Below are 24,943 nucleotides of genomic sequence, written 5' to 3' on the forward strand. Positions count from 1 at the left end.
TTAGGCATATGCAACAAAACTCCATTAGGATACTCCGCCCGATCAAATAGGAAAAAATATACATATTTATGTTTCTATTTCACTCGCAATTTCTAAAAGTTATTTAACACGTGAAGAGAAAACGAAATTTCGCCAAAGTGCCGTCATTATTGTAAAATTCGATATCTTTTGTTTTTATGCGGAAAGAGAACTTTCGTTTCGGAACTTGATATTCATAGGACGTCGCGACGCCGTACGACAAGGTGCGCGCGTCTTCCACTACACAGTATAAGGGATGTGGGTACATATCTGTATATAATATAAGCAGCGTCTGAGGTAATTTCCACAAGACTTACTTTTGTTGCGGCCGAAGGTTGAGCTGAATATAAAACGTATTCGGTTAATGCGAAAATCCGCGGAAAGCCTTAACTCATTATAGGCATGAAGACTCTTTGGGGTTAGGTAAAATGTAATCTCTGGAATACGCATTATGCATGATAATAACGTAGATAACACTTTTGAAAAGAGTAGTAAATACTTACCATTGGTTTTGTGATTTTAAAAGGTTTTTTTAAATCTATTATTTATAAGTAAGCCCTTAAATCAATCATTTGACATACCGTGTAATATTAATTTGTAAGCCGATTTTATTTTTTCATTTATTTTTTAATATTTGTTTAGTGCCTACTCTCTGGTGTAAATCCCTTAAATTAAAACTTAGAAGGAATCGAACCCATGATTGATTGCATGGTAGGTAACGGCCCTGACAAAAGACAAAGCGGACATTGTGCAGTAATGCTTTTAACAACAACACCTCTATAGAACTTTTACTGTAATCGTGTAAATATTATGAATTTCACTTAATCTTTGTAAATAAAATAAATAAAAATTAAGTAAGAATAGACCATGGTCATAAAATGTTTATTCAATTATTCATTTGACAAGTACATGCAGAATTTCATACAACTCGCTTAATAATAGATAAAATTAAATTATTAAAACTACTTTTAAATCCAATCAATAACATTAATTTCCTTACAAGAATTAATACATATTATTTAAATAGCATAAATTTTCTCTACAACAAAACAATGTAAATTAAATTTTGATAAAATATACAATAAAATCAATATAATCGGGTTATTTTATCCCTTACAAAATATTTACAATGGCAGTGATATAATAGTTTTACACATATACAAAATTTCACATAACAATTTTAATCATTTTATTAATGAATATTTAATGGCAATAATAAATATTTTGGTAATTTACTAATACACGATTTAATAATAACTCTGTGGTACATACAAACTTTCTTAATCATTATTGATTAATTTAATAAACGGATTTGTTTCGTCCATTAATTATTTTTCTAATCAAGATTAATTATTGACAGAGGAAAGGATTTTTGCTGTGAAGAAAACAATTTATTCTTTAGAGTATATGAAAGGTTAAAAATATTTTCAATAAGAAATTTAAGTCACTAATTAATACAAAACAAAAAGGAAGTATGGAAAATGATATGAGAATTGGATATGTGTAATCAAATGTTCTAAAGTTACCCTTTGAAAATACCTTATTAAATGAGAAGTATGGGCTAAAATATTAATTGAAATATTTGTAGATTACAAAAATAGAAATGAATGTAGTATTTTTTCAACTCAGTCAAGGTAATAAGTATTTATAAATAATACTGTAATAACGCAGGTAATATTTTGTAAGCTATGAAACTTTGAGATTATTTTTTTTACTAGCAAACACATTTTATTAAAGTAGTGTCCCATTAATACATAAAAATAGGTATTTAGAAAAATTTAGAAGGTAAAAAAGCTACACGATTTAAAAATACTACATTTATTTTACAAGAACAGCTTATTCTTTACTTGAATACACTAATATCAAAAGCAGTCTCCCATAGTAAATTCGGTTATTCAGTAGTTTCTGCAGGCAGTCCTTAAAGCTACTATGCATTTGGTTTTCAGATATTTTTCTAAAATAAAAATTAGCTCACCAGAGAAAGTATGTGCTTAATTGAGAATTTTATTTTCAAATGTACATTTAAGTCATAAAAATACGTATCACAATTGAATTTAACTAGTGCAAAGACTATTATTTCTCAAAATATAAAGTTAGTTCTTTCTTGATCTTCCAAAACCTGAAGTTTAGATTTCAATGATGAAGTGATTCCGTTCACTGGGTTGAATCTTGTCACCATTGCTGCTGACAAAAATATATTTTTTTTTTAATTATTTAAAAAAAAAAGGTTTGTTAACGGTATTTTCACCACGAGTTTGTTATTTTTACATTTTAATGCACAAGCGAGTTATGAAAAATCATCATGCCACATTTAACTTTGAAAGTTTAGTTAATAACACGTACCATTATGCGTCACGGGTAGGCAGGTTCATGCATAAAGAGTATTTATACATTTTCGATTTAGAAATCACTTATTTCTGCATCAGTTTCAGAATTCTTACAGGTAAAGGGGTTTCTTAACCACGAACAGAAAGACCGGTCATGCTGATGCTGTTTATACTTAGCAGTGGTGTGAGCTCTATTACCTCCGTGTCCATGTGACCGATGGGCCCGACGTATCGAATATGAATCTATACTGGAACTCTCGCTGTCTCTTACAACACTGTCATATCCAGATTCAGCCCTTCGAGATATTGCCGCAGGGCTGTGTTTGGAAGTTCGAGGAGTTGAATCATGACCGCTATCATATCCATCTGGTTTGCTTATGATTTTAGTTGATCCTACCATTGAATTAATACTAATAAGTCGATGGTTGGCACCATCGGAAATTGGTTCAGTAGTAATGGGTAGCATTGTTGTTGATTTGTGTCTTTCCACATCAATGGGCTCACTTGATAATGGCCGTACTTCTAAATGAAGTGAAGCCTTTTTAGAATCATCGAAGATTACGTCATTTTTAAAAATAGACTCACCGTTTCCCATTGTTCGATTTTCCTCGCGAAGATTAGGATTAGATGCTCCATCAGGATGCCTGAGTGCGGCAATATTCATATGTTGTTCGTGCGTTAATTTTGTTGAGTATTTTTGAAACCTACCACCGAGAGGTTTATCAGGAAAATAAGGTTGATTATCCATTGAAAAATTCAGTTCATTCCAATCAAGAGCCGATCCAGGACGCGATATATTTTGCTTGCAGTTATCACAAAAGGTTTCTTGAGGTTTATATGCAGGTTCACTATATATCGAACTATTTCCATGAAACTCCTCGGTCCCATACAACATATCTGATAAAGATAATGACTGACAGTATGTTTGGGGTAAACTCATATTTTGATGAATCATACCTCTGTAGGTAGGTGAATTTTCTACGTTGGCCATTGCTAAACGAGATTGATATAGCTCGTGAAGTTTGGCAAGTTCATTAAATTTACTTTGATGTGAGTTTTTGTCATGTGACTTTTGAATACTTGGATAGTCTGCGTCCTCGTAATCAGGGTTTCCGTATAAATTATACGATTTTTTCAAGTATGGGTTTGAATGAATATGTCTTTCCATGTCGCTCATTACTGACATGGAGTCGGTAAAAGTAGACACGACTGTTAAATTTTCTTGACTCAATATCCTTAACGGATGTTCTTCTATGTTACTTTGATCTACTTCTGGTAAAGGATTTTCTCTAACGCCCATACAATATGCAATATCTTCCTCAGTAACTTGTAGACATGAGTCTTGCATAGGTACTGGTTCATACGTTTCATCTACTTCAATGATTTCTAAAACTTCATCGTCATCTTCTGCTGGGCCCTTACTCATGCCGTTTGCATCTATGTCACGACTGTGTATTGAAATAATTTCATCGTTCATTCGTAATCGTTCTTTAAGTCTTACATCTAAACTTTCCATTGAAACTTCTCTACTGCTAAGTGGTTGGATTAAAGGTAAAGCGGGAGGAATTTCAGCCATTTCTTCACTATCTTCATCATCTTCAACTTCAGGAACAGGAATTTTAAGGTGCATATCTGATAACCTATCACAAAAACAATTTTCATTTCTCTCAGTTTCAAAATCTTCCTCACTTATCATATTTGGGTTACACATATTTTTCAAACCAGTCCTAACAAATGATTCTTCTATTGAGTTATTTTTAATGATATCCTTACAGATGGGCATTACTTTTTCGGAACAGTCAGTATCCTCACATGTTTTGAATTGCGTCATTTCTTTGTAAACTGTTTGTTGTTTGTTTTCAACCCTTGGTGCGACGCATTTTGTTTTTTGAATTTGTGTGGTTTGGTTTTCAACCCATTTACGAATCATAATTTTTTTATGGCTATCCATATAACCGTATCCAATATTTTCTCCTCCGTGGTTTCCTAAGAGTTCTGCATGTAAGGTTGTGACTTTAGGTGCCTGCATTGGACCATCTACCCAAGTCTCACGTTTTTTTACGTGACTTACTTCTTTCATAAAGTGTCTGGCTTCGGCCACTTTTGATTTAAGTATTCTTGGCCCATCAATCCATTGCTCGTCACTACTTGATGCCGGAACTACTGGAGTTACTTTGTTTGTTACATCTTCTGTTGTACCATATTTAAGAGTATTTTTTTTTAGAGGTGATGATTTATTTATTAATCCATGAGATGGAGAAGATTTGAGTGAACCGGAACCTTGGAGCAAAGTTTTTATGGGAGAACCTTTCGGAGTAATTGCTTTATGAGTTGGGCTTCTTTCTTCAACAACTCTTTGTAACGTTGGAACTTTGCTATATTTTTGCTCTGCGTTCGATCCTTTTAATAATTTTACCATGGAGCAGCGGTTGTCACCGGTATTAAGATTTGGAATGTAGACTGGGGGGTGTTCACCATCAGTTGCATCATCAGAATGACCAACGTATATCACAGTATCTGCTGAAAGGTCACTACTTGAAGGATCTGGTTCACTACTACTAGCAGCTTTAGGAGCTTCTTCACCGGAACTTCCTCCCGATCCCGCATTTGCATTAGGTGTATACTTAATTTTTCGCCGTCGCATTCTATGAATTCTTGAAGCTAATTGAACAGTTGTAAGTGTATCTGTATAATGGTTTTCATGTGGAGACACATGCACTATCATTGCTGCATGACATGTTAAAGACCCAAGACACTCTTTGAGTACATGAGTAACATTATGATCTCTGTACGGTAAATGTTTTTGGCCATTGAAAATTGCCAATAAAATATTTCCTACACCAGAAAGGGGTATTCCTCCACTAGACTTTCCCCGTTCTGAATTTCCTAAATCAATAAGATGTAGACGGCTTCTTCCGCCAGCAACTGTAACAAAAAACAGAAATTAGATTTTGAAAATTGAAAATCAGAAACGACGATTGTAAAGTTATGTAAAAGAAATATACCTGCTCCTTTAGTACCAACACTATATTGGTAAACGTGTAGAGTGTAAAGTAAATGACTATCTCTTCCTTCATCTTTTCCTGGTCCTCTGTTTGCCAAAGCAGCATCTAAATAAAATGCTGCCTTTTCGGGAGTCTGAACGCGAAGTTCTGATTGGTTTTGCAGCTGTGTTCCAAAGAGAGGATCATCTCTAAGGTAGACTCCTGGTGATTGCTCTGAATCTGAAAAATAAGTTTGCATTTGATGAAATGACTCGAACAAAAGTTGCTTTCCCAAAATACAGAAGATTACATGATATGGAAAAATCAATAGAAAGTGTACGACTAAAAAAGTAATGGTTAAAATATTAATTTTGATATCGAAAGCAAGGGTTTTGGTTTACCTGTAGCATGTGCCGTTAAAAGATCCCGTAGTTGGTTAGAGTGACCACAGAGTTCTACGGCCGAAGCTCGAACAGAGAATCGCGTTCCGTGGCGTGCTCGTCGTTCTGCTATACCACGGAACAACCAAGAAATAGCACTAGGCATAGCACCCATTCCATCTTTTGTTGCACTGCCCACCATTGTGTATGATTTTCCTGTAATCAAATTAGAATAAACTTGTTAATTACTGTATAATATTAAAAGCATGTTTTTAACAATATTTTGAGTTTGCCTTAATTTTTGGAGTATGTAGATGAAATAATTCAAATAAAGAATCTCAGCCGTATAAAAAAAGGTTTCAGCTCTTTAACTTTACTAACACAAACAAATGAAAGACTTGAAGGAATATAGATGTTCAAATATGGGCAGAATGGTGAATGTCTAAAATGTTATTCGTCTCTGTTGTAATGTGTTGGTACGTTTTTAGTTCAATTCCATTTTCATCATAATTTTCACCAGCGACCGAGTTTTGTTGTGACCGAAATCGTCGGACGTCAGCCTGTATTCTGTTTCACCGCAGTTCCACCAAAAAATGTCAGTAGGAAAATTCAGTTTTTTAAAACTATGTTAATATTGTAAAATATGCAATTTAATAATTAAAACAATCCAATGTTAATAATTTAAGCTAATTATTCGATTGTAACAACACGGTCGGGAATAATTGTTGTCAAGATCAATTAACTTTTTTCTACTACTAAAAATCATTTTACATCAACAAACTACAACAGATACGGAGAATATTTTAGAGATGGTAATATTAAAGTCCAGGCATTTACAGGGCTTATTTTTTTTTTTTTTTTTTTAAACCAATCAACAGGCTTAAGTAAGCCCTAATAGATTGGCATTAATGAGTAATACTTTATCTGAACATTCTAAAAATCTATTTAAATTTACAATGTGTAAAATTAACAAAAGGTATGTATATAGCATAATCTAGGCAGAAATGGCAAGTGTGACACCGCGAGTCAGGAGATGCCTGCCCTTGCTGTAGGAACACATATACATATGTACGTATTCGTATGTTACATACGCGCGAGTTTTTGTGTATTTTTTTTATGTTTCTATTTTTATATGAAAAATACCGTCAGACTAGGGAAAATTAGACAAGTCCGCATCGCTGAGAAGTGGTTAACGTATTTGACTACATTTTTAAGGCCCTGCGTTCAATTTCTGGCAGGATGGACGCTAAGTATTGATTTTAATGATTTTTCGAACTGCACTGTATCATTGTTACTAGACAGGCCCCTAAAGGGTAGGACTGACGTACTTTCATGACACAGATGATCTAACTACGCTAAATTTGGTTTACTAATGCAGTACCCTATGCACCTTTGGAACGCAATGGAGGTGATGATGACAATGTTTTTTGCGTTGCAATTTTTTTCGGTTTTATTGTTTTAATTTATTTTGTTTATTTATAAAAATCCTATACATTTCTACTTTTACACATCTAGTAAATATTATCACCGTGACTCTCCAAAAAAGAGACGAACTCTTGAGTAAGACTTGCGTATTTATTAATTATTTAAAAAAAATATTAAGAACAAAGGATTCAATATTAAATTGTTGTATTATTTTTTTCATTTTCATAGATTTTTGACAGTTTAAACATATTTATATTAAAGAGAGGTAAGAATTTTTTTTAACTGGTTCAAAATTAATAAAAAAAGTGTTGAAATAAGGAATGTGAATTTTAAAAACCTATTATTCATCTTTAAAAAAATTCAGACTGCAAACCTACACAATACTTTTTGCACTATTCCTACTACATAAAACAAGAAAATACGTTTTGTATAATCGCAATATAAAACAATATGAAACAGCGTACACGCAATGGTGTTACCTTTTCCTCCACGACACTTTTACGATAATTTTGATTGCATGGTGTAGTCAAGATGCTTAACATGCATACCTGAAGAGCCATTTTGTGGCTCAGTGGTAGCGTACATCTCGCGGGGTTGCTGTTTAAACCCGGTTCCCTACAACGCTAACGGGGTACTACTTTAACCTGGTTTCAAATTAAACAGGGAACTTCACCCTACAATGAAGGCTCAAGATTGAGTCGTTTGGCTCGGGTGCGTAAAACACAGGAGAAACAAAAATAAACACAGTATAATATTTAAAAAACACAGAACATACAGTTATTTATATTTTTATGTATGTTAAACTATTTTATTTTACATTGAATATGTTTTGTAACAAGTTACATTTCAAGAATTATTTATTTATTTTTACACCACAACAGGCCTGGAATTATAAAAATAAAACATTTATTTTATTGGTTGGATGGGAGAAATCACCATTTGGAAATAAGCCTGCCAATTTACAGTTAACATTTAGTATAAAAAGTTAAATACATAGATATAAGTGTATCTACTATTATCACATAAAAATAAATTAAACGAGTCCTTAAAAAATATTATTAAAAAAACAAAACCAGAACGTATTATAATTTATGTTATAAGTTTATCATAATGTATTGAAGAAAAGTGTTTGCAATTAGTTGCTACACATCAATAGGGACGAGGTTGTCAATTTTTTTAAAGTTCGAGATAGCAATTAGCAAAAATTGACAAATCTGCTTTCCTTCCATCCTTTTACTTGTTTTTGCTTTTTATATATCTGAATATTTTAATGTTTTTTCAGTATGTATTTTTGTATTATTTAATCTAGTACTTACTCTTATTCGGCATAATATTGATGACGCTCATTTCTTACTATATTAAAGACTGAGTTTCTAGAAACCATATCTCAATTATCATTTCTACTATGTTTTTATATGTTTATATATTTTTCCAATGGATTTTAATGATACTATTGTTGAGTTTTTTTTTAATACTACTATATTTTATTATTATTTTGATGATTTCAATTATACTATTCTTTTGTATATTTGATTTTAAATGAATCTTAATTTGTAAAATTTACATTTTAATATTTAAACCTGATTGGAATTATATTATTTATTATTTATACCTTGTTTTTGGGTTGTTATTCTATTGCATCATATGTCATTATAATTTTATTATTATGGCTTGACACAGGCACGGCCAAAGAAGTCTTAATAAGTTCATTCATATTTAAACAAGTGTAATTTTTAATGAATAAATAATATGTTTAAATACGTGTTAATAGGTAAGTACTGGTATTCACCCATTGTATAGCTAAAATCGATATATTCCATCTACAAATTAAGCTATTAATTAATAGACAGCTTTGGACTACCATTTTTGGACTTATACTATATCTTTGTCGTTCTTCCTTGATTTCTGCATCCACCAGCATTCACATCGTAAACTTTTTAATCGTTCTTTTGCTGACCATTCGCTCTACGTGTCCAAATTCCTTAGAACTCCTTTCTTAATAATACTCTAGCTAATCAAATAAATACTAATTTTGTCTGCCTCGTAGTCTTATGGTCAGCACTTTTGTCTACCATGTAAAGGAGCTAGCCAAAAGCCCCTAGATTGGCATCTGAAGCGCAAGATTGATCATCTTAGCTCTATGTTACATTTTTTTAAAATCTAAATATACTGCGATCGTTGTACAAATGATGAACGAAAAGGGGAATGATGATGAAATATTGAAGAATAAAGAAAAAAAAAATATATGTATTGAATTCTTATTATATAAGAATAAACTTGTAAGATTATTTTTTTTAAAATACTATATTTAAAAGTTCGAATATTTAAATATGAATTTACCTATTAAAAAGCGTACATATTTATTTATTTACATACATAAGGATATTGTACATCTTTTGAGACAATAAGTCTCAACTCTATGGGACTAAAAGTTTTGTGTTGAGATGGGACGAGCAATTATATGACACAGACACATGAGTATATGACCATAAATAAAGGATGAGGAACATAAAAAAAAGATTCTAAAAAATAATAAAAAAAACATATATATGGCACGTCAATATGGTCAACAGTAAACTCAAGCATTTGGAAAATCATCAAGGAGTTTCCCACTCAAATCCCTCCCACTAAGGAAAATCTAGTCCTTAACTCCTTTCTTGAAAATAATTTCTGTCCTTGAGAGCTTAATACGTTCTTCCAAAATATTGAACACTCTCGGTGCGATAAATGAGAGATGTCTCTGAGCAAAAGTCGTACGGGTTTTTGGTATAATATAATTCATGCTCTAGGAAAACCTCGTACGGACATTTTGCTGAGACCCCTTCTTATTGTTTGACCAGAAGGGTGTTAGTGTTTCTTTTAGAGTTGTCTCATAACCAAAACTGTTTTTATGAAAAACGATTTTTTATTTTTATTTTTTAGATGAATGGTTTTTATAGATAAAATAAAAATAATTTACTTACAGTATTGATACTGCTGGTTTGTTTTCCTATAAATGGGTAGGACAATAACAAGAACAAATAAATTAAGATTTTTTCAATACTTTGTTATTGCGTGTGTCAATTGTTAAAACTCCAATGCATCAATCTGACAATTTTTAAAAGTTATTGCGGTATTCTATACAAATTAGAGAAACTATAAAAAATTACGTTTGGTAAGCTTTCAATAAAGTTTAAACTGTTCTAATCGTTCTAGTGGCAAGAGTTATGATTGAACGAATAACGAAGATTGTCACAAAAATTTATTGAAAAACTTTAGCAATCTGACCCGAGCGCCGCAACGCTGGCCCGAGCATTCGCGATTTACATCGCGTAATCATCAATTTACATGCAAACCCAGTTTGGCGAAACTCAAAATGGTGGACTGGAGAATATCCCGACAGGCGACCAACTAGACTTCAATATTAGCGGTGACAGAACTGTTCACTGTTCAGTCAGACGACAACCTACTTTGGTTAACGAACGGAAGTGTAAAGAAAGACTTTGGGGGGAAGAAGAGAAGAACTTTAAGACGCCGCGTTGTGAGACTTGTATTTACTAGTTTTTAGTGGATCCCATTTTGAATGCGATTTCGAACTTGTGGAAATTTGTTTAAGGAAATGTTTCAAAAACAAGTTTGCTTCAAATTTTTTTACGTTTTTTTATGTAAAAAGCAAATTGTTATTTTTATACCAAATAAACGTTGAAAAAATTGAGTTTATCAAGTATAAATACGTGGAAGAATAGGAAAAAATCTTTTAAATTGTTACGTGTATAAATTTGTTGCAACAGAGAGGGATAACAACTTTGAGAAGGGAATATGGGAGTCTAGACATTTACAGGGTTTATGACCTGTCATTGGCTGGTTTGAGTGGCGACTTTACACACTAAGAAACAATGTTTGAGTATGTCCAAATGTTTGCAGACTGGTAGAATTTCCTCCCTAGGGAGTAATTCATATTTAAAGTTATTTCAACAGAGAGGGGAAACATTTTTGAGAAAGGATATGAAAGTCTAGGCATTTACAAGGGGAAACATAGGCAGATTGCTGAATGTTACAGAGTGTGTATAGTGGCCATTTTAACCAGCTAATGAAAAGTCAAAGGCCTGTAAATGCCTAGACTTCCATATTCCCTTCTCAAAAATGTTTTCCCTCTCTGTTGTAATAAATTTAAACACTGTGTTACATTTACCATTTTGCTTATGTTCTTACTTGACTTCCATATTCCCTTCTCAATAATGTTTTCCCTCTTTTGTAACAAATTCTGATCTAAATAACTTCAGAGAAAATTTAGCTTAATTGCAAACATTTGGACTTATTCAACATTGTTAAATCAACTAACTGGTAAAAGAAGAAGTATACAAATTGAAAAAACAGTTTTCAGTCACTGCCTAGGATGTGAATTGGTTCAGCCGGATAAGTCTCACGATAAAGGTTTCAGCTATTTTACTTTAAAAAAGTGAACAAATGGAAGATGTGAGGAAATGTGTAGGTTTAAACATAGGCAGAATGGTGAATATTAAATAGTGTGCATCCCCTGTTATTGGCTGGTTTATTTTTTATTTATTTACTCTTTTAGAATTTCGTTTTTTTTATACATAATAATGTTCCCTCGCTGGGGTATCCCGTGCCGAGGGAAACATTTTACCTTCAGTATAATGAAACATGCCTCAAACTATTTATTTAACATGGATAACAACATAAGAAAATAAAAAACGTAATTAATCAAATTAGCATAATTACCATCGATAACACAATAAGCAATATAAAAAAGTGTCAAAATACACTCTTCCATTTGTTGACTTTTGTGAAACAGTTAAACAGTCAAACAGCTAAAACTTTTATCATGTGGGTGAGAGTCATCCGACTGAACCAATTCACCCACTAAGAGAAATGCGTAGACTCCCATATTCCCTTCTCAAAGATATTTTCCCTCTCTGTTGCAACAAATTTAAATATAAACAACTCCCTAGGAAGACGATCCAGACGGTCTGCAGGAAATTGGACATACTCAAAACATTGTTGTTACGTATTGCTTAAATGGAAAAAAAAATTCAAAACCATTTTGTAGTGCAATAATAACCGTTTACGATATTTTTTATATTTGGTTATTATTTTTATTTTTGACACATGGTGATTAGGCTCTGCCAAGAACAAAAAATGCTAAGTTGTTTATCTTACTTGTAAAAAAAACGGGGTAATTGACTAAGCAAATATTCAATATCGATTTGATTAGCATTTAAACTCAACGTCCATGCACGATCACCCAGCGCGGCGCGGCATGCGTATTACGATAACCAGAATTTAATGAATATTAAATAATTAACATACTACAACACAGATGAAGAATATTTTAGAGAAGGTAATTTTGAAGTCTAGGCATCTACAGGGCTTATGACCTGTCATTGGCTGGTTTAAGTGGCCACATTACACACTGTGTAACATTCACCATTCTGCTCGTATGTGAACATCTTTATTCCTTCGATTCTTTCATTTGTTGATGTTTTTGAAGTTAAGTGCAGAAACCTTTATTTATGTGGGTGAGATTCAACGTATTAAATTATTTAACTTACGTACTAGGCAACGTCCGAAAATCATATTTTTTCAATTTCTATACTTCTCTATGGACCAGGTGGATTTATCAACAATATTTTGAGTTAGTCCAAATTTTTATAGACAAGGACTGGATTCAACTCCCTGGGGAGCTTTTAATATCAACATATTACAATGGATATGAAGATCATTAAAGTGAAGGTATTTTTAAAGTCTAGGCATCTACAGGTCTTATGACCTGTCATTGGCTGGTTTAAGTGGCCACTTTACACACTGTGTGACATTTACCATTCTGCCCATATTTGACTTAGACTTCTATATTACCTTCTCTAAAATGTTCTTCATATATGTTAATATTAACAGCTCCCCAGAGAGTTGAATCTGTCTTTGTTTCCAAAAATTTGGACAAACTCAAAACATTGTTTATTCAACACAAGCTTTACAGACGGATATTCTTTGATATTTTTTTGTTTCATTTGACTTGCGTTTATGTGTAATTTCTAATAATTAAGATTTTTTGAAGTTTGTGCAAAATATTGTGACTAAGCAATCTTGAAATTCAAGTATCTACTCAATTCAGATAAAAATAAATTAAGACTTTAGTAAGGGATCTAAAACGTTCATTGGGTAATTTGAGTAAAGCATTGTTACGAAGAGGAATACGAAATGCAAATTCCCTTTCTCTATTCTTACTAGGGAAGGAATGAAAAATAAATTAAGTGGCTTAGCAGGTGGCTTAATCCACCCCGAGCTGTGTGAGTATTGTCATATACTCGTACGTGTACAGTTGTATGGGTTCCGACTCGCTGTTCTGCGGCCGCCTTCCTTTCTTCAATAATAAAGGGGCTTTGGTTAAAGCTCTGCACAACTATTAAAGCTCGTCTGCAGTACTTCGGATATTCAATGTGGTGGGAAGTAAAGTGATGATACTCAGATACGAACTGAGATGAGTTGTGTACTTACTTGTAGAACAAGCCAAATCCGACCCAGAAAATATTGCCTAGTCACAGAAAACGAGTAAAATGATTGCATTTTTTGTCCTAGTTATGGATAGTTTTATATGAAGTTTTACCAATTTAAATAAATAATGAAACGTACTCGTAAAATATTTTGTTCTTGGTCAGTTTAAGCGTACTTATACACATATATTGATGAGTTTAAATATTTTTCAAATAAAAAATAGTATAAAATTTTGCAAACACTGCACTTACATAACAAAAAAATAAACTAACAAATTACAACAGGGATGTTACAACCTGTTGTAATTTGTTAATCTTAATGACTTTCGAGGGGGTGAAATCCAGTATTGTGTCTACTAACATTTGGACCAACCCAAATATTGTAAGAAAAAAAAAATATTTATTATTTTTTTAAATCAGTATTCTCATTTTCTCAAATATTGTTCTTTTTAAATTTAAACTGGAATTGAAAATATTTTGAATTTATCCAGGATTTTTTTACGTAACAATTTTTTGCAAAACGATGGTAATGTTATATTTTTTTTTAATAGAAAAATCAACCAGTTTTTTGTTATGCCGCATGTTTCAAATGATGATTTAAACGCAATTTAAAAATCGCTTGTTTTTTTAAAAGATGTATTATAAGAGAAATAAAATAAATATTCAAAGACGTTGCGTAAATCATTGCGTGTTTAAGAACATTATAAGTTATGTAGTAAAGTAAAATGAGAAGTAACAAATTAATGTAGGTATTCCTAGAAATATAATACGCATTTGTATGTGTATTGAATTTATTAATAAATCAGCTGTTTTCCCCTTTGCGAAACATTTGTAAAATTTTAATATTTATATATGTTATTACCACCCAGGACCCCAAAAGAGCTTCCTCTTAGAATTTTCTCCCAGTACTTGCATCCCGTTCCGCTCTTAAGATGAGACTAAAATCCTTACTTACTCCGGCTTATAAGGGGATTAAAACAGAAAACAATTACATCAATGGGGTTTCTGCTCTGTATAAATGCATGTCCCATATACGTACATCGTCTAATTGGCGAAAAAGCTTAGATGTGGAGAGATGTGGGTTTGTAGTCTATATAATCTCGAGGTAATTGCTTCGCTTACGTAAGTATGATTTGAATTACTAAGCTTATTAAAATTAATAAGTTCAGATTAAGTTTATTCGTCATTTAATGAGCAAAAAATATGTTTGAAGAAATGGGAAAGGAGACAAGCTCCGATTTTCTCGTTAAATTTTCTTTACCCAAAATTATAAACGGACTTTATTAATTTATATGAATACAACATTTTGTATGAAGGATCTTTAAGAGGTTTCAACAAATATTGCCTCATTAATATAATATTTTTTAACCGTATCATAAGGTATATTGTAAAAATATGATATTTAATAGCGCAAAAAGAGAAAACAACAGAATATTATTTAATTTATTTAAAAGTAATGTTTTAATTTATCTAGGTTTCGGGAACTTTTTTAATGGTCTGGAATTGATTGTTGATATTGATATTCAATAAAAAAAGCTAATTATACTTCAAATAATAATCAATCGTATTTTACCGAGTCCAGCATGTCCAAAACAGAATAAACATCCATCAGATCCATTGATGACAGCATGAATGACGTCAGTTAATGCGCTTGCTGATATCTCCGTCTGTAACAATTCAAAAGTAGAAATTGATTTTTAAAATATATAAAAAAAATACAATTCATAAAATATATAAAACATGCAACACTTATATGCGAATCAACGAATTTGAAACAACCAATGACCTATTGCAATACTTCCACGACACCATGTTTTACCACAATTATTTAGACGATGACAATGATTTTAATAAAATATATTGTACTTTTCGATAGAGAGGAAACTATAGAGAACATGGAAATCTAGCCATTAACAGTGCTAATGATGAATCTTCGGCTAGGTTAAGTGATCATTTTACACATTGAATCATTTACCATTCTGTGTTATGGCAGTTGATTTCCATACATTATTCACGTATGGGATTTTTCTATTCTCTATATATGTATATATTTATTTATTTATTTATTTATTTATTCACACTCTTTATCAAAATACAATTCCATATTCACTTCACTTATTCCATATATGGTTGTAATATTACATTCTTACGCATATTGGTTAACCATAATTGAGAATGAATGTATGGAGAAAACAAGCGTCACCTTCTGAATCAGATCTTATTAATATAATGGTGGGTTCTGTGGTACAATAGTTTAAGTGCATTTGTCCAGCATGGAGTTAGAGGTTTGAGTCACAATTCATAGTGTTTTTTAGTGTTTTATCCTTTAATTTACTATTGTTATTAGATACGGGCACTTTGACATTTTTTGGTGAAAGAAATATTACGTTCTATAACGGTGTCAACAAACCTTAAAAAAATGTACGATCAAATCGTTTATTTCCGTTTTAAAAAGTTATTTTCTGACATCTAAAAAATAAATAAAAAAACAAAATTCAGTATAAAAAGGAAGAAACGTTAATTTTAAATTATCTATAAGGTCAGGTAGGGTAAAATGTCGTACGTTTATGTCAATTCAAATTAAATGCTCTGTGTTTAGAATTTTACTATTTGTTTGTTTAATTTTCCACACAATGAAAGTTTATTTATGGTTATTTTATACAATAATACTTTTTGCATCAAAACCATACAAAACCGTAGTGTTATTAATAATAATATAAAAATCTGTACTACTTTTCCACTTGTCGCGTTACCCGGGGTAAGAGTATCATAGCAGTTTATCTTTTTATATAGTAAAAATAAAGTTATTATTTCTTTTAATCTAAATAATTAGAAGAACCACCAATGGAATTTGCATCTCTTATCAATAAAATGAGCAAAAAAAAGGGCTTTTGTTCTAATTCGGGGCAAGAGTGTCAAACAAAATAATTCGAATAATATTCCTCTTTTTCAAAAAATTGCAAAGCAACATAAACATATTTGTTTCGATTCTGGAACAAAAACGCGTCTCTTTGTCTAACCGACTAAGCAAAAAGGCCCTTAATTATATGGATTTTGATTTATAGGCTTTTGTATCTCTTTCCCCGTAGTGGTTCTTAGCTCGCCTGCCATAATATATTATTTTACTACTATATTATTATGCTTTAGTTATCATACTATATTTATTACTAAAAAAATATTGATAGTCGTAAGTTAGGAATAGTTAAATCATTAATTACATTCTTTGTTGGTATTATTATATTTTATATTAAGTTCGGTGTGCATAGGAACACACATCTGAAACGAAAGTATAAGGTGTTATGATTTTCAAAAAAACTAAATTCTTTAACTTAAGGCTGCTCAATACTCATTGTATGACTCAGTAAAAAACCTTGTTCTTATGTCAGTGTTAAGACTTCGCGTAGAGTTAAGCGTCACATAAGTAAAGCACGTTAAGATTGTGCTGACATTTGATTAAGAAAGAACCCTAGCAAGATACAGCAGGCCTTCGTTTCTCAATTCGAGGGTCGCTATCAAGTTTCAAAGTAGTGAACATTGGTGAAAAAAGAAATCACGTAGATACATCAATAATCTGATAAATATTCTCTGTCTTCAAGCGGAGGTAAGTCCGTCTTGCAGTATAATCTTTGCCTACCGTTCTTGAGGTCCTGAGATTATGTCGGTTGTGGTCCCGTGGCTAGTGTTGCGGACTCACAGATCAGAGGTCCGAGGTTTGAACCCCACTCTAACTCAACTTGATTTCCATTTTCTAATAGTGAGTTTTTTACAGCTCGTTGAGAATGGCCACCAAAATTGAAATATTTGGGATAATTATAAGAACCTAATATTTCCTTTTTTTTTTAAATAAAAAATTCCTGGCAGGGTGGACGTGAAATTAATTTTAAAGGTATACAGTTCAAACTGAAATATTTCAATATTTTTGGCCTGCAACTGAAGTCTAAGAGTAATTACTTTACCTTGACGTTACAGATAATTAAAATACTCTCCATTTGGTTTTCCGAAATAGGGCCCTATGCACTACGGGGGGCGGAAAGGGTTATGATGATGATACCAATTTTATTCAAAAATAAATCTGAATAATTTATCTATAAAAATAATGCATAAGACGAAGATTTCTAGAAATGGTGGGATTAAATCAATCAGCTGCCAAATTATTTGTAGAAACTTATATCTTAAAATTAATTGAAAAATTGACTGAAGAAATGCAATAACAGTTTTGAGAATGAAAATAAGAATTAAGAAGTTTAAGCACGTTGCTTTTTAATATTCATGGGAAATATAAATACTTTATTTACCTTCGATACTTGATTTATTTTTGAATATTTTCGTTTACATGGGTAACCCAAAAAAAAACATTTTTGGGTCCAATTTCAGCAAGTTGTAAAAACTTAATGGTAGAAAATGTGACTCAAGTTGCAGAATCGGATTTAAAGAAATGCCACAGGACCAGATCATTACTACGTAGTGCATTGATTTATCAGGGTTGTTGGTAGTACACGAGTACTGAGAATTCTTTATAACTCGTTGGTGCGAAGTAGACTCCAGAGTGGCTCGATGATTTGGGGACCGTGTGAGTTAAAGTACTCTTATGGTGAAGAGGGTTCAGAAGAAATTTCTTCGATTTCTCTACATGAGGGAGTGTGGATATTATCCATGGCTTTATCCCACTGAGTTCCTCCAGGATATGCTCGGTTACTACAGTTTGAGGACCATAGTGAATATGTATTTAACTACGCACTTATTTCGATTGTTGCGCGGTATTATTGATTACCCTGAAATTATGCGGAGCATTAGCTTTTTTGTTCCGGATAATTACCTTAGACAGCGTCAGCATAGACTGTTTCATATTCTAATATACAGGACCAACCTGTCAATAGTTATGCCTGTTAGAAGGACTATCTCTATGTTGAACAATATTACTTTGGACAGTTACATTTTTCACGTCTCTGAGGGAGTTTTTTGTTACAAGATTCTCTTACTTTTTTTACATGTTATTTTCTGTATATTATGTAGACTTATGTGTTATTTTTATCTATACCTAATTTTACCTTATTATTTTAATTATTTTTATATGCATGAATTGAGGTATTCCATTTTGTAATGAGCATATATATAAATAAAAAAAATTAAAATCATATGCAGCATATATCGATCATCTGTTGATCCAAGGTAAAATAAACAGTCTTACGCTTCGAGTGCTAGTCTACGGCAAGGAGATTACAGTATAAAACCGACCGTATTTGATACAAAACATTGTTTCTGTCAGGGATCAAATCTGGGAACTCAAGCCCGGTAGACAAACGAATCAACCGCTACACTATTAGGCAAACATATTCCCCTAGATTTACTTTAGCAAGCTTTTAAACAGAGAGTAGTCATTGAATTGAAAACTCTCGTGAAGATATCCGGTTCTTATTAAACAGAACTGTATTTTCCACCGGCCCAGACCCAGTGAAAATAACAGCACGTGACTTAACCCGATTAAATGGGTAAATTTTTAAAAGGTTTCTTTACTTTATTTTTGGTTTTGAAGGAGGTCACGATATTGAAATATTTGAGAAACGATGCATTTTGCACTGCGGAACGGGCATATCGCACCTAATATCTGTCTACAGGTGAACTATACCTTTACTGGTATCTGCCCCTGTGATACAATTCCCTGAAGGGCATTGGGAGTGATTTAAAGGTTGCATTTCTAGGGTGCGAGGGGCCGGTCACGGTTGATTTGTGATTCAGTGTCGACAGAATTCGTCTGGGGTGCAAATTATGAACTGTCATGGTGCATGAAGCGTTGCTTTAAGGTCTCGTTATTGGAAAACGATTTGAAAGTTTAAATTACTTTGGTGATGTGATTAAACTTTCTTAAAACCATAATTAGATTGTGTACATTGTATATACTCGCACAACTTACATTACCTACCGAATAGTATAAGTATTACAATTGAACTTGGTTATGCAGGAAGCAACCAGACATAGGAAAGTGAAACTGAGATAATAGTACCTTTGTGAAAAGAGTGTATAAACGAATCTACACATCAGTTGAAATGTATTTGACTTTAACAAATGATAAACAAGGAATATATTAGTTTTTTTTTTACTTTACAAACAAAAATTTAATAACGTAATTGACCAGTTTTAATGATTTTTAAATTCGTTAAGATTTTCTAGTGCGGTGGGTGTTTTCTGCAAATTGAGAAATGCCGTTTTTGTGATCGAAACTATTTTTTAGAAAGTGAATTTTACAGTTTTTTGTATGAACGCGGTCTGACTGTTTGTAGCAGAACATAGAATTGACCTTACTGCACCCGATAACATCAATATCTCATTTTTTCAAAATTGTGGACTGGCTACTTTCTGCATAACTACGTTCAATTGTACTACTTATAAAATTCAAAATATCTTAGCTAAACAATAGAACTTTAGAGTTTTTAAATATTTTGCTGGGTAGTTTGTATATTTATATTGTTGGGAATGTGACGGTGTAAGTCACATGTTAATGAAAAGTCCTAGAGACGGGTTCGCCCCAAAATCGGTAGACATTACAAAAACAGTTATATTCATCATAATCACCATTCCCTTTTCGCACCTAATGGTGCATAGAGCACTGCATTGGTACACCAATTGTAGTGTATTTTAATCATTTGTGTTACATAAAGGTAAGATGATCAGTTTTACGCTTCAGGTAACAGTCCAGAGATTATAAAATATTCTAGTGTAAAAACACAATTTTATACAAATATTTCATGTAAACCATGTCGGGAATTGAACCCACGACTTTTTTCATGGTAGACAAACGCACTGACCACAACACCACGAGACCTTAAAATATATATATACTTATATTATATTCTAATATTTACTAACATTAGTTGAGTAATCCAGCGATCGCTTATTAAAATTGATTTCCAATATTTTAACGATGTTTCACAACAATAAAGGATTCAGCTCTTTAACTTCACTAAAATCAATAAATGGAAGAATTGAAGGTATATGGATGTTCAAACATAGGCAAAATGGTGAATGTTACACAGTGTGTAAAGTGGCCACTCAAATCAGCCATTGACAGGTCATAAGCCCTGTAAATACCTAGACTTCCATATTCCCTTCTTTAAGGTATTCTCCCTCCCTGTTGTAATTTGTTAATCTTAACGACTCTCGAGGAGGTGAAATCCAGTCTTTTGTCTACTAACATTTGGACAAACTCAAATATTGTTATAACATAGTGTTTTGTGAATTTTAAATTAAGATGTTCTTGATAGTACACATCTACTGCATTTTATATAAAATTACCTATCATATTTACCACTGGAAAACTGTGATTAATGCATAAGAAAATAAGGGTTTAAAAGTTGATCAAATTTACCAGGTAGCAGGTAGCAGGTAGTCTACTTGGTTTAACTTGTGACAATCGGGAAAATCGCTTATCGGATCCTCCTTCCAGAGTGGTTGTCGGTAAGGGTGGATTTATGGCGGAGACCGTTGTAAGTGTTAACAAGACCAGCTTTGATTAATATACTCGAACTGCAGGGTGCATTTAATCAGAGTTTATCGGTTCAATTTAGTGGAGGTTGTATAATGCACATACATGTTCTAGTAGTTGGCAAATTTTGAAGATAATATTACATAGTAACCTCAACTAAACAACTGAAAACGTTGATTTACTACTAAAACATGAACATTATTAAATAAATTTCCTTCTCGTTATTTGTCGTTGCTATGGTATCGCGCCAAGAACAATTATAAATAATTAGGTAAGTGACAAACCACACAACACTACTTTTTCTTATTTTTTTTATGATACATGTTATTAACCATAATATTTTCACGAATTTCCATCAAACTATAAGTTCCGGAAAAAGTTGCTGACAAAAAAATCATGAAATACTTGGGTTCAACTTTTATGGTGTTATCGTATCATTTTAAGTTTTCCGTCGTCCATTTACGGTAAATTTTTAATGAAGAACTAGATAGGTATTTTAACATTCGCTGTATTGAAAACAAATTATTTATTTACAAACATAAGTTTATTGTACATTATTATTATTATTATGGATAACTTATATAGCGCCATTTTCTTAACAAAATACCTCAAGGGCGCTTTACATAGTGATTCTTTTAAATTTGTAATTTAATTAAAATAATTTATTTTGCTGTCACATGCTACGGATTTATTCAAATGATTTGGAGAACAAGTGGGTTTTAAGTTTTTTCCGAAACATCACTTCACTTTCACAGCCTCGCACCTCTGCTGGGAGAGCATTCCATGCTATAAGGCCTGCGACCGCAAATGCGCGTTCACTAAATTTAGTGCGCTGTTTGCGTAGAGGTAAAATAACTTTTCTTCTCGCCGTAGACGTAGCTGATCTAAGCGTTAGACGCCTGTCAGCTAGTTTATCTGGAATGTATAGTTCCCTTAGATATTCCGGAGCAGAGTTGTGCAGTGACTTATACATAAGCCAACAGAGTTTGTATTCGACCCTCTGTGGAAAACGTAGCCAGTGTAGTTCCCGAAGTAGTGGAGTGATATGACTGAACTTGGAGATTCCGAAAATCAGTCTCGCTGCGGCATTCAATACAGATTGTAGGCGAGTCATTTTGTTTATTGATAGACCTGCATAGATACTATTACAATAATCGACTCTAGACACTACAAACGCATTTATTAATTGACGGGCGGCATCAACAGGCAAATTTTTGCGTATGCATTTAATTTGTCTCAGCTGGTAGAAGCATAAACTTATCGTTCTACTTATTTGAGCGTCAAGAGAAAGGTCAGAATTGAGTAAAACACCCAGTAGTTTAACGGTACGTAAAGCGGTACTCCCTACATTGGGTAGGGCCGTATCCTGGATCAAATTCTGTCGTCTGGCTGAAGCGACCCATAGTTGTTCAGTTTTTTATAGGTTTAATGTTAGTCTGTTTTGAGCCATCCAGATTCCTATTTTCTCGATGCATAAATCAATTAAATTGACAAGAACACTTCTCTCGCCTGGTTTGCAATAAAAATAGATCTGAGTATCATCTGCGTGGCAGTGAGACCACAATACACATTCTTTGATAATGATCTCTATATCTTTAGTGTAAAGGAGATACAGGAGTGGTCCGAGTACTGATCCTTGAGGCACTCCTGTAGACACCTGAAAGTTGGTTGAGCTTTTACCCTGGAACACAACTGCATATTCTCTCTCATTAAGATATGAACTGAACCACATATGTGCCTGATCACGGATACCATAAGTTTTCTCCAGACGTTCAAGCAAAATATTATGGTCTACAGTATCGAATGCAGCACTCATGTCCTGAAAAGCCATCTACATCAGATTACCAGAGTCTACCGCCGTTATAATGTCAGATAGTACTCTTATCACTCCCGTCTCCGCGGAATGAAAACGTCGGTATGCCGATTGCCTCACCGAAAATAAAGAATTCTGCTCGATATAGTTAACGAGCCTATGACAAACTAGTTTTTCTAGTATTTTTGATACGATGGGAAGATTTAAAATAGGGCGAAAATTGGAAAGATCTTCCACATAAAGTTGCAAATACATTATTAGAGACATACGTTCCAATTAGGGACGAGCAATTATATGACACAGAATCATGAGTATATCACCACAAATATAGGATCAGAAACATAAAAAATAGTTTAAAAAAAATATATATTTATATTTGAGTTTGTCTAAATTTTAATAGACTAGATTCAACTCCCTGGAGAGCTGTTAATATTAACATTTTACAACAGAGATGAAAAACATTCTAAAGAAAGTAAGTTGTTTCAATTTATTTATTTTATTTACATTTATGTACATTACAAAAATATTTCAATGCATATTTAACACGAAAAAATTCATACTAAAATTTAAATACACAAAGATGGTAAAATAAAAATACTTAGCAATTATAGAAAAAAGATGCTCTTCTTTCTGAACTTTTTTTTACCAATATAAAAGATGTCGATATCCGAAGAAATACGCTTGAGTAAAGATATTGCTTTTCCTACTGGCATTACCATCGGAAAGTTGGTTCTGCAAGCAGGAAGATAAAACAGCTTAAGCTGCTTATGTCAAAGGTAGTCATTAGGAACGTAATGAAAAATACTCTCCATTACACCTATGTTGATCGTAATACCACGGATTAATCGAAAAAAATACATAAGCAAGTATGCATTTCTTCTTTTCTCCAAACGATTGTAGCCAAGCATTCCCAGTATGAAGTTAGACGGGTACAACCACGGATAGTATCCGCACTCCCTTAAGTAAAGAAATAAAGAAGTTTAGGAATCTACAGGGCTTATGACCTGTCATTGGCTGGTTTAAGTGACCACTTTACACACTGTTAGACCAGCCAACGACAGGTCATAAGCCCTGTAGATGCCAAGACTTCTATTTATTACCTTCTCTAAAATGTTCTTTATCTCTGTTGGTTATGTTAATATATTGAAAATGTTTTCTGTATTTCAAATATCTAAAGAATAATAATTCGTTTAATTAAGGAATTCACTAATTTGATTAATTATAATTAAATATTGAGACCCCCGTCATTTTGGCAATCTTAATCAAGGCGTCTAGAAAGGATGTCTACTTCCGGTTCCGAAATTCTAAGCGGTCTGAGTTAAGGGCGGCCAGGTCTTTCACTCCGGGAAAACCTTTGTAGGGAGATTTTAATTTACCAAGCAGGACCACGGTGGACGAAATGCCGATTCAACTATCTAGGAAGTGAATAAATTGGAAAGCTCAGCGGATGGACAGAGGCAGGGACGGTGCAGAAGAGGGGAGGACATTAAAATACTAAAGCTCTAGGATTAATCTAGACGAATCCCAGCGATATTCTAAAATCTAAATGCAAATACATAGGCAACTCGTGACCAGCGAACAAAACAACGTTAATCCACGGTCAACCCTTTATATCACCTTTCATTCATTTTTGACCGTATGCAACCAAGAAATAACCCCATTATATTCTACTTCATTACATACTATTAGTCCATAACAAATTAAATTTAACAATGTTTTGAGATGTCCAAATGTTTGCAGACAAGCTGGCTTTCCTCCCTAGCGAATTATTTAGATCTACATTTGAGTAACAGAAGGAAAACATTATTGAATAGGGAATATAGAAGTCTAGGCATTTACAGGGCTTAAGACCTGTCATTGGCTAGTTTATTATTATTTTTTGATTATTTATACTTTTAGAATTTTGTATTTTTTTTTATAAAGAATAATGTTCACTTACTTGAGGTATCCCATGCCAAGGGAAACATTTTACAATAAGTATAATAAAACATGTTTTAAATTAGTTATTTAACATAGTTAACATAA

General features: G+C 32.6%; 1 protein-coding gene across 1 annotated transcript in view; it reads right to left on the reverse strand.

Annotated features, from left to right (window-relative positions):
* Window positions 1-871: 871 nt before the first annotated feature.
* Window positions 872-24,943, reverse strand: part of LOC148280425 (kinesin-like protein CG14535) — an 83,923-nt gene continuing 59,851 nt past the window's right edge. The window contains exons 4-8 of the mRNA XM_088228418.1: window positions 15,199-15,292; window positions 5,731-5,925; window positions 5,351-5,569; window positions 2,544-5,270; window positions 872-2,199 (exon numbers count right to left, since the gene is read on the reverse strand). Coding sequence (XP_088084544.1) covers window positions 2,099-2,199; window positions 2,544-5,270; window positions 5,351-5,569; window positions 5,731-5,925; window positions 15,199-15,292 — 3,336 coding nt within the window. The 3' untranslated portion in view covers window positions 872-2,098. The remainder of the gene's footprint in view (window positions 2,200-2,543; window positions 5,271-5,350; window positions 5,570-5,730; window positions 5,926-15,198; window positions 15,293-24,943) is intronic.

The sequence above is a fragment of the Micrasema longulum genome, unplaced genomic scaffold (assembly GCF_059751315.1).
Source record: "Micrasema longulum isolate JH-2025_06_02 unplaced genomic scaffold, ASM5975131v1 h1tg000581l, whole genome shotgun sequence".
Taxonomy (NCBI): Eukaryota; Metazoa; Arthropoda; class Insecta; order Trichoptera; family Brachycentridae; genus Micrasema; species Micrasema longulum.